The sequence below is a fragment of the Plecotus auritus genome, assembly GCF_963455305.1.
Source record: "Plecotus auritus genome assembly, chromosome: 9".
Taxonomy (NCBI): Eukaryota; Metazoa; Chordata; class Mammalia; order Chiroptera; family Vespertilionidae; genus Plecotus; species Plecotus auritus.
The window spans coordinates 62,378,210-62,394,956 of NC_137783.1; the positions used below are offsets into that span (position 1 = coordinate 62,378,210).

A 16,747-nucleotide genomic window follows, 5' to 3' on the forward strand; every position below is an offset into this window, starting at 1 on the left:
ACCACTGAGTCATACTGGCTGGGATGCCTCTTCACACTTTTAATTGTTTTCTTTGCTGTGCAGAAGAAGCCTTTTAGTTTGATGTAGTCCTACTTTTCTATGGTGGTTTATGTTGCTTGCGCTTTTGGTGTCATATCTAGGAAGTTATTGCCAGAACCAGTGTTCTGTATCTTTTCTTGCATTTTTTCTAGGAGTTTTACCGTTTTAGATCTTATGTGTAAGTCTTGAATCCATTTTGAGTTGATTTTTGTATAATCCAGTTTCCCAGCACCATTTGTTGAAGGGACTGTCCCCAGTGTGTTGTTTTGGCTCCCTTGATGAAGATCATTTGACCATATACCTGTAGATTCTGGGCTCTCCATCCTTTTTCATTGGTCTATATATCTATCTTTATCTCAGTACTCTACTATTTTGATTACTATAGCTTTGTGATATGTTTTGAAATCAGGAAATGTGAGTCCTCCAAGTTTTTTGTTTTCTCAAGACTGTTTTGGCTATTTAAGGTTGCTTTTGTGGTTCCATATGAATTTTAAGTTTCTTTTTCTTATTACTGTAAAAAATACCATTGGTAGGAATAAATTGAATCTGTATATTACTTTGGGTAGTATGGACTTTTGAGCAATATTGTCTTCCAATCCAGGATATCTTTCCTTTTATTTGTGTCTTTAGTTTCTTTTCAACACTGTTTTGTAGGTGTCAGTATACAGATCTTTGGCCTTGTTTGGTTAAGTTTATTCCTAAGTATTTTTTATTTTTTATGCTAATATAATGGGATTTATTTCATTTTATCTTTTCAATTGTTTTTTGTTAGTTGTATTAGAAATGAACCTGATTTTTGTATCTTGACTTTGTATTGTACAACTTTTACTGATGAATACATTTATTAGTTCGAAAAATTATTTTTATATGTGTAATCTTTAGAGTTTTCTGCATCTAAGATCATGTCATCTGTGAATAGAGAACCTTTTATTTTTTTCTATTTTGGATGCTTTTTATTTCTTATCTAATTGCTTTTACTAGTATGTACAGTACTGTTTTGAATAAAAGCAGTATGATCCTTTTAATGTGTTATTGAATTTGTTTCTCTAGTATTTTGGTGAGGATTTTGCATTTATATCCATCAGGGATATTATTCAATGGTTTTTGAGATGAGTTAGATCAAGTATCCCAGTCTACTTTTTTATAAATGTTAAAGTGTGTTCATGTCAGTTATTCCATTTGTTTATTGCAGTCTCTCTGTTAGGTGGGTAGACCATTACATTCTAATATTCTTATGAAGATGCTGGACTTAGATGGAATTGCACATGATTACATAATAACTATAGTTAGTATTAATAATAATACTTGTATACCACATATTGTTTCAGGCACTCTTCTGAGTGTCTTACATATATTTATTTAATCTCCACAACTCATTGCAGTAGGTACTGTTATTAACCACATTGTAGAGATGAGAAAAATGTTGAGTAATAAGTAGTAGTAGAGCTTACTATTTATATGGCTTTTAATCCAGACCATATGGTTCCTAAGTCTACTTTGTTAACTGTTTAGTGTGTTGCCACTTACAATTAACTAGGAGGGTGTCAATTTAATTTAGAACTTTGACCTGACATGCTATTTTGTTACCTCTGGAACCAGATAACCTTTCTTTCATTCATTCATGTTTAAATATATATTTTTATTGATTTTTAGAGAGAGAGGAAGGGAGAGAGAAAGAGAAATATCAATGTGAGGGAAACATCGACCAGTTGCCTTCCATATGTGCCCCAACCAGTGATAGAGCCTGCAACCTTTTTGGTGCTAAGGACAACACTCCTACTAACTGAGCTGAAATCAATGAGTTTTAAAAAGAAAGTTCTTGAGCTTTGAGGCACCTATTCTTTCCACAGGTCAGTTGTTTGTGTATTAGAGGTTGTTTAAACGAGAGATCTATCAACTAGTAGCATATAGATTATATGGTGGATGCTTGAGTGCCTATGTTGTTGTGCCTCAAGAGGCCTAATTAAGTCATTGTGTGAGTACATAAACTGCTTTTTAGATTACTAATGCACCATCACTTTATACAAACATGTTATGTAAGAATAATGGGTCTGTTTATAAATGAGGGAATTTCTACTTCATGTAAGTTTCACAGTAGAATTTCTTTTAACATTAAGATTTTCTAACACATTTAATATGTGAATCAATTTAAACTTTATCTTTTAAAAACCAGTTCTTGCCCTGGCTGGTGTGGCTCAGTTGGTTGGGCATCGTCCTGTGCACTGAACGGTTGCCGGCTTGCTTCCCAGTCATGGTACATGTCCAGATTGCAGGCTCAGTTCTCCATAGGGGACATGTAGGAGGCAGCAGATCATCCTCTCCTTTCTTCTTTCTCTCTAAAAAAAAAAAAAAAAAAAAATTAATTAAAAAATCTTAAAAAGCAGACAGTTCTTGTGGAGTTTACACTGCAATCTTGATGTTATAACATGGTTATTTTGAAGATAATATTTGTATAAAAAGATAACTTTGTGTGATGCTTAATTCCAATTATGTTAGTTCATTGCAGCTTGTAAGGGAAGATGGGTAATTTTTTATGTAGATTTTTAGCCAATCTTGAAGTATGTTTCTCCTCTTGTACTCTTATTTTTTTGTATTAGTACTGAAAATATGTAAATTATCATACTCCTATAATCTCTAATGAGATTAAAACCACTTATTTGAAGGTTAAAGAACAAAATTTAACATTTATAAAGGATGGACAAAATGTTGGTCTTTGTGTAATCAGTCTCCTTTGGAATAATTAATATGTTCATTTTATACAGGTTTTATCCTATGGATTTGATTATACAGGTTCACAGTTCTTTATTCTCAATTCTGAAATAAAGAATGTTAAACTGAAAGTTTTTTTTCATTGTTTATAGTAAATTGATTTGCCAGTAAACTACCTTAAACTGAGTTGGGTCAATATCCTATTTAGTGTAAATATGTATAAATTTTGCTGTAGAAATCATGGATGTTATTACATAGTACTGCTTTAGACCCCTCTATGTTTTGTAACAGGCATATGTACAATATTTACCTTTATAAAATTTGAAAACTTTTGAATGATGGTACTCAACTGTACCTGACAGTTTCACTTAAATGAATATGGGCCTTTATCACTTATGCTGCCTGATTTCTATGGTTGGAAGAATGTGGGGCATGAATCAGTAGCATGAGGAATAAAGAACATATTGAATTAATTATATTGATTAATAAGTTGTACAAGCCTGGCAAGAGGTTTACTTTCTTCTCCTGGTTGTTAATAGTTGTCCTCTAGAGCACTGATTGTCAATTTCATGGGAGAATGTCACAGTGACTCCGTGTCTGCCATAGGCATGGGTACATGGTGGGAATATGAGCTTAGATACTGTTTATCTGCTCTGTCTAGGGCAGTGGTCCATGAGGTCCAAAAGGTTGGCGACAGCTGGTCTAGGGTATATGTTTATGCATTTACATTATTCATTATGATTTTTATTTTATGAAAGACAGTTTCATAAGGATGCAAAATATGGAAACAGTTGACCTTTATCTCATTTCTGTAGTCTCCTACAAAAGCTGTGTATAATGCCAGACATTGGAACCATCCAGACTCAGAAGAACTACCTGGGCCACCAGTAGTAAAACCTCAGAGTGTTACAGTAAGTCAACTGTACTTTTTAATTTCATGTTTGTTTATTTGCTATCTTTATTCATAATTTGGATATCTCTGACTTTCCTGTTTACCAGTTTATTTTGGACTTCTTCACCAAAATTTAGTGGCTTCCTAATAAAAATTTAGTTTAATTCATTGGAAAAGTGAGGATTGTGGATGGAATTACAGAAATTCGGGTCCTACTAGGTTATAAATAAAAGCCTTAAAATTTTTTTTTACTTCTGACCCACATTTTATGGAATTACTAGAGGCCTGGTGCACGAAATTCGTGCATGGGTGCGGTCCCTAGGCCTGGCCAGCGATCATAGTGTGAGTGTCTGGCGTGGAAGGGCAGGTCCCAGCTGACCTCTGGGCACTGGGCATCACCTGGGCCCCCCAGCCCCTGTGCACCCCCCTTTGCCTGAGTCATCAGGCCCCCACCCAGCTCCCTCAGCACCTGGGAGCCGGGTGGCGGCCCCGCTGCCGCTGGTTGCTGTCTGCGGGGCGATAGGGCCCCGCTCGCACCCATCTTGGCCTGGCACCGCACACTTAACTGCTCTACCATCCCGTGCTCATCAGGGCCCATTGGGGCTGGCAGTGCCTCCACTGCTGCCCACTGCCAGCATCGCCAACGCCCGCCATGTTCCACGCTGCACCCTTGTGGTCAGCACACATCATAGTGAGCGGTTGAACTCCCAGTCAAACTCTCAGTCGAGGGGATAATTTGCATTTTAGGCTTTTATTGTATCGGATAGTGCAGTGGTCGGCAAACTGCAGCTCGTGAGCCGCGGTTTGCCGCTCTGTTGACTAATGAGTTTGCCGACCACTGGGATAGTGTACTGTTTTAAAGGGCAAATTAGTCTTGTCTTTGAAATTTGTATTTAGAGTTGTGTTATACATTACATCCTACATAGATGATAGAGTGGCTTTGAGTAGTTAATTCACTTTTTAGAGAACTTTTTCCTGCATTCCAGTAATTCAATTCAGAACGCATTTGAAAAATATTCTTATCAAATTAATTTCTTCAGAATAACTGGTAGGACCATATACAGTAATATTTCTACATCAGTGGTTCCCAACAGAGGGGCAGTTTGATTTTTAAGGGGGCAATTCGAGAATGAGTTATTAACAGTGAATTTTTGCATTTCTTACGATTCTAGGGGCCTCATATACAGTATATAAAAATATATTATGACATGCATTCACTTCTCTATTGCCTTTTTTTTCATATCACTTCATATTATCATTATTATTTTAACAATTTCTTTGTGATTTCTTCCTCAGTACTTCAGCTAATCCTTTCATTGTTTTATTTTTCTCTTCATGGATGCCATATTCTTTGAAACCTTGTTTTGACCAAGTTAATGACCTTTTAGGCTTCCTCCACGTGCATAGGAGTTCACTTTTTGAATAAGAATTCTATGTCACGGGGGCATCAAGATTTTAGAGATGCTTAGGTGGGCATGGCTATTCTAGATAATGGTAATTCCTCAGTCATCTGGAGCTATCAATGAGTGAGTTCTTTTTTGTTTTTAAGGAGTGAGTTCTTTATAACAACAAAAGTTAGCCATAGAGATCTTTCTAAAATATAATGTATAATTAGTTCCCTCTCTTAAGTTGAATACATTAAACTTATTTTACTAGTATAAAATCATCATTGTACATATTAGTAATTATATGCTGTGCTCTTACTTTGGCTATTTATTTCTACCCTGAAGTACAGCTTTCTGTACTTAAAAATTCTTTTGTCTAACTGTTGTAGTGTTTCTGTCCCATCCCTAGCTTATCAATGCTGCTTATATATAGAATTGTGGTTCGTTATTCCTTCTAATAGTCCTAGAGACAAATAGCAGATTGTGTGAAATGTAAGTTTAAGAAAGAACAGTAGGAATTCCTGAGTGGTTCTTTTGTAAGTAAAACATATTATTAATTTTACCTTGTAGTAAATGGAATTTTTAAATGTCCCTTATGACCTTTCAGAGGCCTCCTCCCATCTTTTTTTCTTAAGCTACATTTGCTAGGTAAAGGACATGTTAATTTATATGTGTGTATATATATATATATTTTAGAATAACTAACTTAATATCCTTTTTAATAGGTGAGGCTGTCTTCAAAGGAACCAAATCAAAAAGATGATGGAGTTTTTAAGGCTCCTGCACCACCACCCAAAGTGATAAAAACTGTGACAATACCTACTCAGCCCTACCAAGATATAGTTACCGCACTAAAATGCAGAAAAGAAGACAAAGAAGTAAGCAGTCCTGTAGTTTTCCTATGCATGGATAGGTTTTTGTGTCTGACATTTAGCATTTTAGAGTCTTGAACAAATACAGTACACTGATACTCACAGCTTTGAATCACGAACTTATCTTGTCCTAGTACTACCAGTGTTTTAAAAGCAACTGTCAGTGGCCGTGTAATAAATACAGTGCAGCAAGCCTATAGATTTAACTAAATATACCAGTTCATAGTTACAAAAGAGATGGACTTATTTTCTTGGCAGTTATATACTGTTGTTCAGCACGTGAAGCACTTCAATGATGTGGTGGAATTTGGTGAAAATCAGGAGTTCACTGATGACATTGAGTATTTGTTAAGTGGCTTAAAGAGCACTCAGCCTCTAAACACACGTTGCCTTAGGTAAGCTCTTACTTTTACTTTTGATAATTGTGTACATACTATATAGCTCATTAAAGTTTTTCAAATGGATGGAGCTAAACATTTGTGATTTTGTTATCATGGATGTAGTTTATAGTCAGTGATAATATGTTAAAATGTGATTGATTTCTTATAAGGGATTTTATTCTATGGAGGAAGGAAAGTTGGATGTTTATATCTAGGCTTTAGTTTCCAGATTCTTGAAAGAAGTGTTAGGCTAAAGAATCCCTACGTTCTTTTGCAGCCCAATATTTTAAACATGCAAGTAGTAAATTTGATAAATTGAAGCATGTTTTAATTTGGATAATCTTCTGCATACTATACTAGAGGCCCAGTGCATGGATTCATGCACCGTTGGGGTCCCTCAACCTGGCCTGTGCCCTTTCGCAATCCAGGACCCCTCGGGCGATGTAGTAGTGCAAGAAGTGGCAGGCGGCCAGGGAGGAGCCCCGAGCCCGGGCCAGGTGCCACACCGCTCCCGCTGCGCCTGCCACCGCTTGGTAGCACTGCCGTGGAGGCGGGAGAGGCTCACACCACCGCAGCTGCGCTTGCCAGCCTTGAGCCCAGTGTCTGGCACCCATCAGTCAGCTGAGTGGCGCTCCCACTGTGGGAGTGCACTGACCACCAGGGAACAGCTCCTGTGTTAAGCGTCTGCCCCCTGGTCATCAGTGCATGTCATAGCAACCAGAGTGGTCGCTTAGGCTTTTATATATATATACTAGAGGCCCAGTGCACAGGGCTTAGCCTGGCCTGTGCCCTCTCCCAGTCCAGGACCCCTTCCTTCTTACCGCCCACCTGCCACGGAGGCAGGAGAGGATCACATCACCTCTGCTGTGCTTACCAGCCATGAGCCCGGCTTCTGGTTGAGCAGGTGAGGGGGAGTGTGGCTCAACCAGAAACCAGGCTTGCTGCTGCTTAACACTGGCCCCGCCCACTGGTGGGGGGGCATGATCTGGGACCAGGTTGGTTGGGGGAGGGGCTATGGAAGGTTGAGGAACCGCGGTCGCACCCTGTCCAGCCTCTGTGGAGGCTCCGGGATCGCGCCGCTCCCTACCTCTCCCCCCCACCTCCTGCCTCTGTGGAGGCATGGTACTGGGACCGGGCCCACACTGCTGCCTCTGTGGCTGCCTCTACGGAAGGGGAGAGACTGCACAGCCCCCTCTCCCGCCACCTCTGTGGAAGGGGCCACGGTGCTGGGACCTCCAGGCAGCTTCACCTGGGCCGGCCACAGGCACCCGGGACCCTGGGCAGCTTTGCCCAGACCCCAGCTTTGTCAGGAAGGACATCCTAAATGACGTTGGAAAGATGTCCGGTCTATCCAGTCTAATTAGCATATTACCCTTTTATTAGTATAGACTAGAGGCTCAGTGCACAAAATTTGTTCACTGTTAGGTCCCTAGCAGCTGCTGGCCGCCGGCCAGGTACTCCCTTCTCCTGGCCGGCCCTGCCCCCTGGTCGAACTCCCAGACACCTCCCAGTTGAGGGGACAATTTGCATACTATGCTTTTATTATATAGGATTGAATATCTTGATTTCATTGAATTATCTAGTCAATCAGAATATGTTCAATCAAATATAAAATTCATGTATTAGAGGCATTATGAAAAGTAGTTAAGACTTTTTGCTTTTCATGGTAGTAAGTACTGTAAGAAGTAAACTAAGGATGATCATTTGTTAATTATATAGTTTAATATAACATACCTAATCACATATATATTAGTAAATCTTTAATAATTCAGTTTGTCCATGCTTTTTACATTGTGATCTGTACAGGCAACGCTTTGACATCCCACCCCATGCCCTTGTTTTGGCACTGTGCAAACAAAATACTAATGCACTAGTCTATTTTCTTCTAGTGTTATTAGCTTGGCTACTAAATGTGCCATGCCCAGTTTTCGAATGCACCTGAGAGCACACGGAATGGTAGCAATGGTCTTTAAAACCTTGGATGATTCCCAGCACCATCAGGTATTTTTTTAAGTTTCTGGGTTTGAGAAGCATTACTTAAAAATTCTAGTCTGTTTGGTTATTGACAAATATCTTTATGTATATTCAGATATAAATATTTTCTAAATGTGGGTTGAGTTTTATTTTTTTTTTTTATTTTTTATTTTTTTTTTTTAAATATATTTTATTGATTTTTTTACACAGAGGAAGGAAGAGGGATAGATAGTCAGAAACATCGATGAGAGAGAAACATCGATCAGCTGCCTCCTGCACACCCCCCACTGGGGATGTGCCCGCAACCAAGTTACATGCCCTTGACCGGAATCGAACCCGGGACCCTTCAGTCCGCAGGCCGACGCTCTATCCACTGAGCCAAACCGGTTTTGGCGAGTTTTATTTTCTAAATACAGAGTTTCATGCTAGAAGTTTTTGCTTAATCATTTAAGATTATTTTCTCAGGACATTTTTTCCTGTGGTCAGTTTATACTGTTTACACATTATTCAGGCCCTCGCCTGTTTGCTCAGTGGTTAGAGCATTGGCCCACCAACACTGGAGGGTCACAGACTCGATTCTGGTCAGGGGAATGTACCTTGGTTGCAGGCCAGATCCTGAGACCCAGATGCACGTGGGAGGCTACCAATGGATGTGTCTCTCACATTGATGTTTCTCTCTCTCTCTCTCTCTCTCTCTCTTATCTCTCTCCTCCTCCCACTCTCTCTAAGAATTAATGGGAAAAAAAATCCTCTGGTGAGGATTAACAAAAACAAAAGAAAACATTATTCAGTTATAGCATACTGGATACCCCATCTCAAACAATTCAGTTCTCCACCAAGTTGTTCACGGAAAAAATGTCTCAGTTGTCAACCAAATTTTGGTTTTCGACCTGACAATCCTTTCAGGCTGCTGCCACAGCATGACAAAAAGTGTGTCTCTCAGGCAACAAAGGAGAGAATGCTTTTGTTGCTGGCAAAATCAAACCAATGATTAGCACAATTTTAAAACAAAGAGGCCATCAAATTTCCTAATATTGCTAAGGGTGCGAAAGAAACAGTGATCACAGACAATTGGAGAAGTAGAAAAACTTGTTGATTTGGATAAATGAAAAGCAGTTAGCCAGTGATAGCTGTTTTGGCAGTTATATATAAACAAGCAAAGATTCATGCAGACCTGAAAGACATCCCTGGACCGAATGCTAAAAGTGATTCGTTTAAGGTGGTTCGATAAATTTAAGAAAAGAAGTGTTGCCCTAGCCCAGTGGTCGGCAAACTCATTAGTCAGCAGAGCCAAATATAAACAGTACAATGATTGAAATTTCTTTTGAGAGCCAAATTTTTTAAACTTAAACTTCTTCTAACGCCACTTCTTCAAAATAGACTCGCCCAGGCCGTGGTATTTTGTGGAAGAGCCACACTCAAGGGGCCAAAGAGCTGCATGTGGCTCGCGAGCCACAGTTTCCGACCACGGCCCTAGCCAATTTTGCTTAGTGGATAAAGCATTGGCCTGCAGACTGAAGGGTCCCAGGTTTGATTCCGGTCAAGGGCAAGTATTGCTGGGGCTTATGCAGGAGGCAACCAATTGATGTTCTTCTCTCACACCGTTATTTCTTTCTGTCTTTCCCTCTCTCTTCCACTCTCTCTAAAAATCAATGGAAACATATCCTCGGATGTGAGGATTAAATAAAAAAGTGTTTATAAATTAAACAGTACATTAGACATGCACTGTATATAAGAAAGGTTAAAGCAGGGAATCACTTGGGGGGTCTGGAATGGATTAATTCAATTTACATGATTTCTAATGAAAAAAAAAATGATTCGGTTTTCAAACAAATGGCTTGTCAAACAGCCTTCCAGTACGAATTAAGTTTGAAAACCAAGGTTCCACTGTATTTAATTCTGTAAGCATTGATTTCCTCTAACCAGAAAGTACTAGGAAAAAATCTTTTACTAATCTTTGATATCAGTAGCATGACAAAAAAGGTTTTGAACTTTTTTAAAAAGCATTTTGTCTGGATGTTGAATTGAGACATAGCTCATTGTGAAAAAGAATTCCTCATTTTCATTTTGACTTTGACATTTCCTCTTAAAAATATGTGATAAAGTCAGGTTTAACATTTTTGAAGATAAAAAATAATCATTGCTAATTATTATCAATAGTGGTATTTTGAGGTGACTTTATTATATTTTTGTTCAGGGAAATTATGTTTCAAATGCAGAATAAGGGAGATACTCGGAGTCTTCCGAAACTGAAAGCATTGTACTTATTCCTCTGTGAGGATAACTCCATTACCAAGTTGTAGCGGATACAGAATGAGGGTGAAGAGAAGAGACCTGTTAATTTGTTTTGTTATGCAGTTACTAGGGGCCCAGTGCACGAATTCATGCACCTTGAAAGGAACTGTGGGCTGCGAGGCTGCATTGGGCACTGGAGCGGGTCTCAGCCCATCCTCCACACCCCCGCCTGGCCCCTCTCGCCTGGCCTCTGGTGCCCTATCTGCCAGCAGCCCCGCTCCTGCCACCGCTGCTCCCACATGCTGATGGTGCCGGCCCTGCCAGCGCAGAGCGATTGGGTCTGGTGCCAGCAGCAGGTGCAAGTGGCAGCTGCTGCCCCAATTGCCCCTCAGGAGCAGGGGGAGATGGAGAAGCCCTCAAAGGCGATCGGGGCTGACAGCCACCATTCGCACCCGCTGGCAGCGCCATGTGATCGAGGCCGGCAGCCGGTGCAAGCGGGACCAGCGCTGGCAGCGGGTGCAAGTGCCGGGCAGGACTGCGGCATGCAGGAGCAAAGAATTTTCAGTAACCACCAGAGGATCGCCTTGATGACAGCGACCGGTGCCCTGCTTTGGTCTGGTACCTCAGCTCACCTGCTCCACCATCCCGCCAGGGCCGATGCCCGCCATTGTTCCGCACACGCCCCCTGGTGGTCAGTGCACATCATAGTGACCGGTTCACTGTTCTATTTGCATATTAGAGTTTTATATGTAGAGAGATATAGATAAGAGGACCAAAGCATTAATTTGTGTTCTTGGGGGCATTGGACTCCCAAAGCCTATACTATGTCGTCCTAATTTCCAAAATTAATTTTCTGTGTAAGCATTTAATTAGTCACTTAGTCTGAAATCTCTTTGCTTTGGGGGATTTAAAGTTTAAATGTTTACATAGTTAATTGTGTTTCTATGCATTGAAATAAGTGTAATACAGTATATCTTATATGTTGAAATAATGCTGACCTAAACTATATCCCTTTAATTACTTATAGGTTTTAGTACCTATTATAAGCGAAGTGTGCCAGCTACTTGATTTGAATGATTTTGAGAACACATGATTTTATTTTTAAATACTTGGTTCAGCCAGACCTAATTGGTTTATTTTAAAGAAATGAGTCTAAATGTGTTTATTTGGGCATTTTAGTTTTATATATTGACACAAACGTGGTTGTGTTTATTTTACAGAAAAACATAGCTAACTTTCTGGTACAGATTTTACAACACACATTATTCACTTTAAAGAAATGTTTTTATTGATTTTTAGAGAGAGGGGAAGGGCAAGAAGTAGATAGAAACATTGATGAGAGAGAAACATTGACGAGAGAGAAACATCGATGACTTCCTCCTGCAGGCCCCCAACTGAGGATTGAGGTCAAAACACTGGGCATGTGCCCTGACCGGGAATTGAATAGGTGACCTCTTTGGTTCATGGGTTGATGCTCAACCACTGAGCATCTGGGCACAGATTATTGATTTTACTTATTGAAATCTGTTTTTTGAAATTTGACTTTATTTAATCATAATAAAGAATGATAGTGAAGTGTACTGTAAAATAGGATTACATAGAGCTGAAAAAAATGTACTGTAAACTTCTTATTAAACATGGAATAGCTAAAGATATATGTACTTTCACTTATATTCTTGCTTTGGAGCATTCATGTAGGGAGGTCTTTAGAAAGCACAACTTCATGCAGCAGTACTTTATTTAATTCACATTTCTATAGAATATTTTAAGGGGTGGGGATTTCAATGAGTAAAACATTTTCAAGGTTTCCACCATGTGAATAAATGTCAAAATGGTCTTATTTCCTGAAATTGCCACTAATTGATTACATAATTTTTTTTTTCTCCATTGAAGAATCTGTCCCTTTGTACAGCTGCCCTCATGTACATATTGAGTAGAGATCGTTTGAACATGGATCTTGATAGAGCTAGTCTAGACCTAATGATTCGACTTCTAGAACTGGAACAAGATGCTTCTTCAGCTAAGCTACTGAATGAAAAAGACATGAACAAAATCAAGGAAAAAATTCGAAGGCTCTGTGAAACTGTACACAACAAGCATCTTGATCTAGAAAATATAACGGTGGGTTCCTTCCTTCTTTCCATTATAAAATGAAAATTACTTCCAGAAAGTTTTTAGTCACAGCAAGTGTGTGACTTGGGACAAATCTTAGCCTCTTGGTTTACAATACAGCAGATTTTCTGAAGGTTTAGTTCTGAGCATAATTCTGTTCCCTGCCTGAAATTCCTAAACTAGCCCATCTATATATTTTTTTGCCAGTAAAAATTTTATTGCATTTTGCCTAATTCTTTTCTCTCTCTTTTTAAATTCTTTATTGTTAAAAGTTTTACATATGTCATCTCCTTTTTTCCCCATTGACCTCTCCCCATCCGCTCCCACCCCCCAGCACATTAATTCTTTTCTCGATTTTATTTTTAAATATATTCTTATTGATTTCAGAGAGGAAGGGAGAGGGTGAGAGAGAGAGAAACATCCATGATGAGAGAGAATCATTGATTGGCTGCCTCCTGCACGCCCCACACTGGGGATCGAGCCTGCAACCCGGGCATGTGCCCTGACCGGGAATCGAACCCTGACCTCCTGGTTCATAGGTTGATGCTCAACCACTGAGCATCAATTTTTTTTTTTTTAATGTAGAAATTACTTTTAAGCTATTAGGAATTTGAATACTTATTCTCTGTGGGTTTTGGGAATAAGAATTCAGATATTTTTACAAGGTCATTTTTTAAAAAATTTTGTTATTTTTTAAATTATTATTTTGTTGTTGTTAATTCTCACCTGAGGATATTTTTTCATTGATTTTTAGGGAGAGTGGAAGAGAGAGGGAAAGACAGAAAGAGAAACATCAATGTAAGAGAAACACATCCCTTGGTTGCCTCCTGCATGAGCCCTCACCAAGGCCGGTGCCGGGGAGGAGCTTGCAACCAAGGTACGTGTCCTTGACCGGAATTGAACCCGGGACCCTGTGGTCCGCAGGCTGACGCTCTATCCACTGAGCCAAACCGGCTAGAGCTGCAAGGTCATTTTCAATGAGCATTTACTCGTTCTAGAGTGTGTCAGGGTGTCCTATTAACTGCTACCCTTATGCTCAACACATATCTCCAAGTTTAAAATGACTGTGTTGCTTTTGGTTAATTCCAGTTCTTTTTTTATCTGTCTTTTTTACTTGTATAATCAATAATATTCCTCAAGATTACCAGGCCAGTAGAAAATAATTCGCCTTGTCATTTTGAAAAAATAAAATTATTTGTTTATTTGTAACTTGACTTTCAGGTATTTCCAACATCAAAACTACATAAACAGTGTTTTTTTTTTCTCTTACTGCTTACTAAACTGAAGACTGCAGCAATTGCCTCAAAAATTGTTGAGCTAGCTAGCTATGACTTAAGGATATTGCTCTATTTGGTGAAGGTAGAGTATGAAACAGGGGTCCTCAAACTTTTTAAACAGGGGGCCTGTTCACTGTCCCTCAGACCGTTGGAGGGCCAGACTATAGTTTAAAAAAAAAAAAACTATGAACAAATTCCTATGCGCACTGTGGGCCCGGGACGAGTCGGCTGCTAAGCAGGACAGGCAATGGCACCCAGCGGGCCGGATAAATGTCCTCGGCAGGCCGCATGTGGCCCACGGGCCGTAGTTTGAGGACCCCTGGTATGGAATTTGAATAAAGTGGGGGTTGAGAAGGGAAAGCAAGTCAACATTAAAAGTCAGGATATAAAATTGACATGTACTACTGAAGAGTACTTTCATGTATTAAAGTTAGACAAAGAATTGTTTTATGCTCAGATAGTGGATAAACAATCCCTCTACCTCACCAAACTATTTTTATACTACTTGTAAAATGTATTTGTAATTTTTATTTATTTATTATATTTTTATAATATATTCAAACTTTTAATCATGTAAAGAATAAATTTGAGCCTATAATTTTTATTTGCTGCATACCTTTATATGTTTGTTCTGTCTCCCATATTGTTCAATATTAAATTCTTTCCAGGTATTTGATATTAAATAACATGATAAACTTGTTTATTGATTTTCCTCCATGGTTTGTTGAATTTATTAGGATGGTAAATACCAGCATAATAATTTTCTTATATTGTGTTAAGTAGTTTACTCACATGATTAAAACCAGAACAGAGTTGCTAATTTTAGAATGTCTTTGTTTCTCTCTTAATATCTGTTTGTTTTAAATCTTAAGTAGACATTGTTTGTACATTGACTGTCTCCCTGTGCATAATTGCTTAATTTCTTCCTCGAAATATACTGCTACTTCTGATGTGCTCTGGAAAGATAATTTAAAATATTAATATTATAATGTTTTCAGGTATAATTTAAATAACAGAGCTAACGGTAGCTGAATATAATATTCTGATTAATGATTTGGCTGTGCTTTAACTCTGAGGACTATTTCAGTTTTCAAGTAAAATGTTTGGATTGTGTAGGCTATGTTAAAATGCTAGTATATAATATATTGAAAATAGCCTAAAATATCCACAATACTTTTTATGCCAATAGAAGTAAATGATAAAGTCCCTTTTTAGCATAAAAACTCACCAGCTTTTGCAATATTAACATCAAATTACTGTCCCCTTTCTTCCTAAGTAAAATCTCATTAGGCTTCAGATTCACTATGTGACTCATGAGCCTAATATACCAGAACCAATCTCATTAAATTATTCTTTCAGGGGCTTAGACTGGGAACGGGGGGAGAGGGGGATGGATCTGTTTTTATAGCATTGAATTCAGTTCTATATTTTCACCTTGACATCAGCTTTGTTAGAGATTAGACTAAAATGTTCTAGGTCTCTTCTAAATCTGTAATATTGAGATTTGATGGTAAGATGTGTTTTTTTGCATTTTTAAATACCCAGTTTACATTCATTTCCAAATTGTTCGGGAGGACTTAATGTAAACTTGCAAATTACAAAATGCTGAAGTTCCTATTGCAACAAGATTCAGACTGCTCTTTGGTGGGGGATAGCTGTATGCTTTTAGAATGAAATACAATAGAAAAGAAAAATAATAATTAAAGGCAAATAAAGATAAAGAAAAACTTCAGTCTTGTTGTAAATATGACTTTATTGTTCTGTGCTTCCTTTAGTGGTGGTCCTGAAATTATATATAGTTTTGTCATGGTAGCCACACAATGTGTATCCAAGCTGCTAACCCTGCAGTATAAAGTTTAAGCCTGATAAATCTAATAAATAAGAAAATATATATAACAATAAGCAAAAGATAAGCAACTTAGCAGGATAATAAGGAAAGAAGAATTGACAGGAGAAACAATATGTGAAAAGATGCTGAAGTTTACTGTAATTAGAACAATACAAACCAAAGCAATAAGATACAATTTTTTACCCTCAGGAAAAAAATTTAAAGTGATAAGATTTTGAGGATTCAGAACAACTGACACGCCCACACTTAAAGTGTTACTTGTTTTAGCCTTCGTGGTAAATTAATCTGGTATATATTGATTTGCAGTTAAAGTACAGGCACCCTTTAATTCAACACTCTCACTCTTTAGTATCTATACCTTGGAAATACCACCAGTATCTATTTCATTGAACTGATAAATGAGACTCCTCTTCCATGAAAGCAAATCATTGGTTAAAACCATTTCTTCAGCTAATAGACTATTCAGATAAAAATTAAAATCACTCCAGTTTTACTTATAAAAGCACTTACTGCATTATAAATAACACCATGGACTTGGCCAATCTTGCTTAGTGGTTGAGTATCGTCCACACACTGAAAGGGCCCTGGTTCCATTCCCTGTCAGGGCACATGGCCAGATTATGGTTTGGTCCCTGGTCTGGTGCATGTGGGAGACAGCGGATAGATGTTTCTTTCTCTCCTCCCTTTCTCTCTCTCTCTCAGATCAATAAAAATTTCTAAGAAAAGAAAAAGAATACAGTGAACTTTATGGGCATGCAATGAACTTTTCTAAAGAAAACCTCTGGAATTGTTGCCTCAGAATCATTGTTAAAAGTAAAGATTCATTAATGGTACTTCTTATTTTTAGACTGGGCATTTAGCTATGGAGACATTACTATCCCTTACTTCTAAACGAGCAGGAGACTGGTTTAAAGAAGAACTCCGGCTTTTGGGTGGTCTGGATCATATTGTAGATAAAGGTATGATAAATATACTCATAGCATTTTCATATATTTAAAAGGATGAAAAATATATTTAATTTAC

The 16,747-nt window shown here is 38.3% G+C and overlaps 1 protein-coding gene across 1 annotated transcript in view; it reads left to right on the forward strand.

The window, feature by feature from the left end:
- The window catches only part of WAPL (WAPL cohesin release factor), a 95,742-nt gene that overhangs the window by 56,111 nt on the left and 22,884 nt on the right, over window positions 1–16,747 (forward strand). The window contains 6 exon segments of the mRNA XM_080642467.1: window positions 3,564–3,659; window positions 5,751–5,903; window positions 6,156–6,292; window positions 8,167–8,278; window positions 12,380–12,607; window positions 16,572–16,683. Of these exon segments, the coding sequence (XP_080498593.1) occupies window positions 3,564–3,659; window positions 5,751–5,903; window positions 6,156–6,292; window positions 8,167–8,278; window positions 12,380–12,607; window positions 16,572–16,683 (838 nt within the window).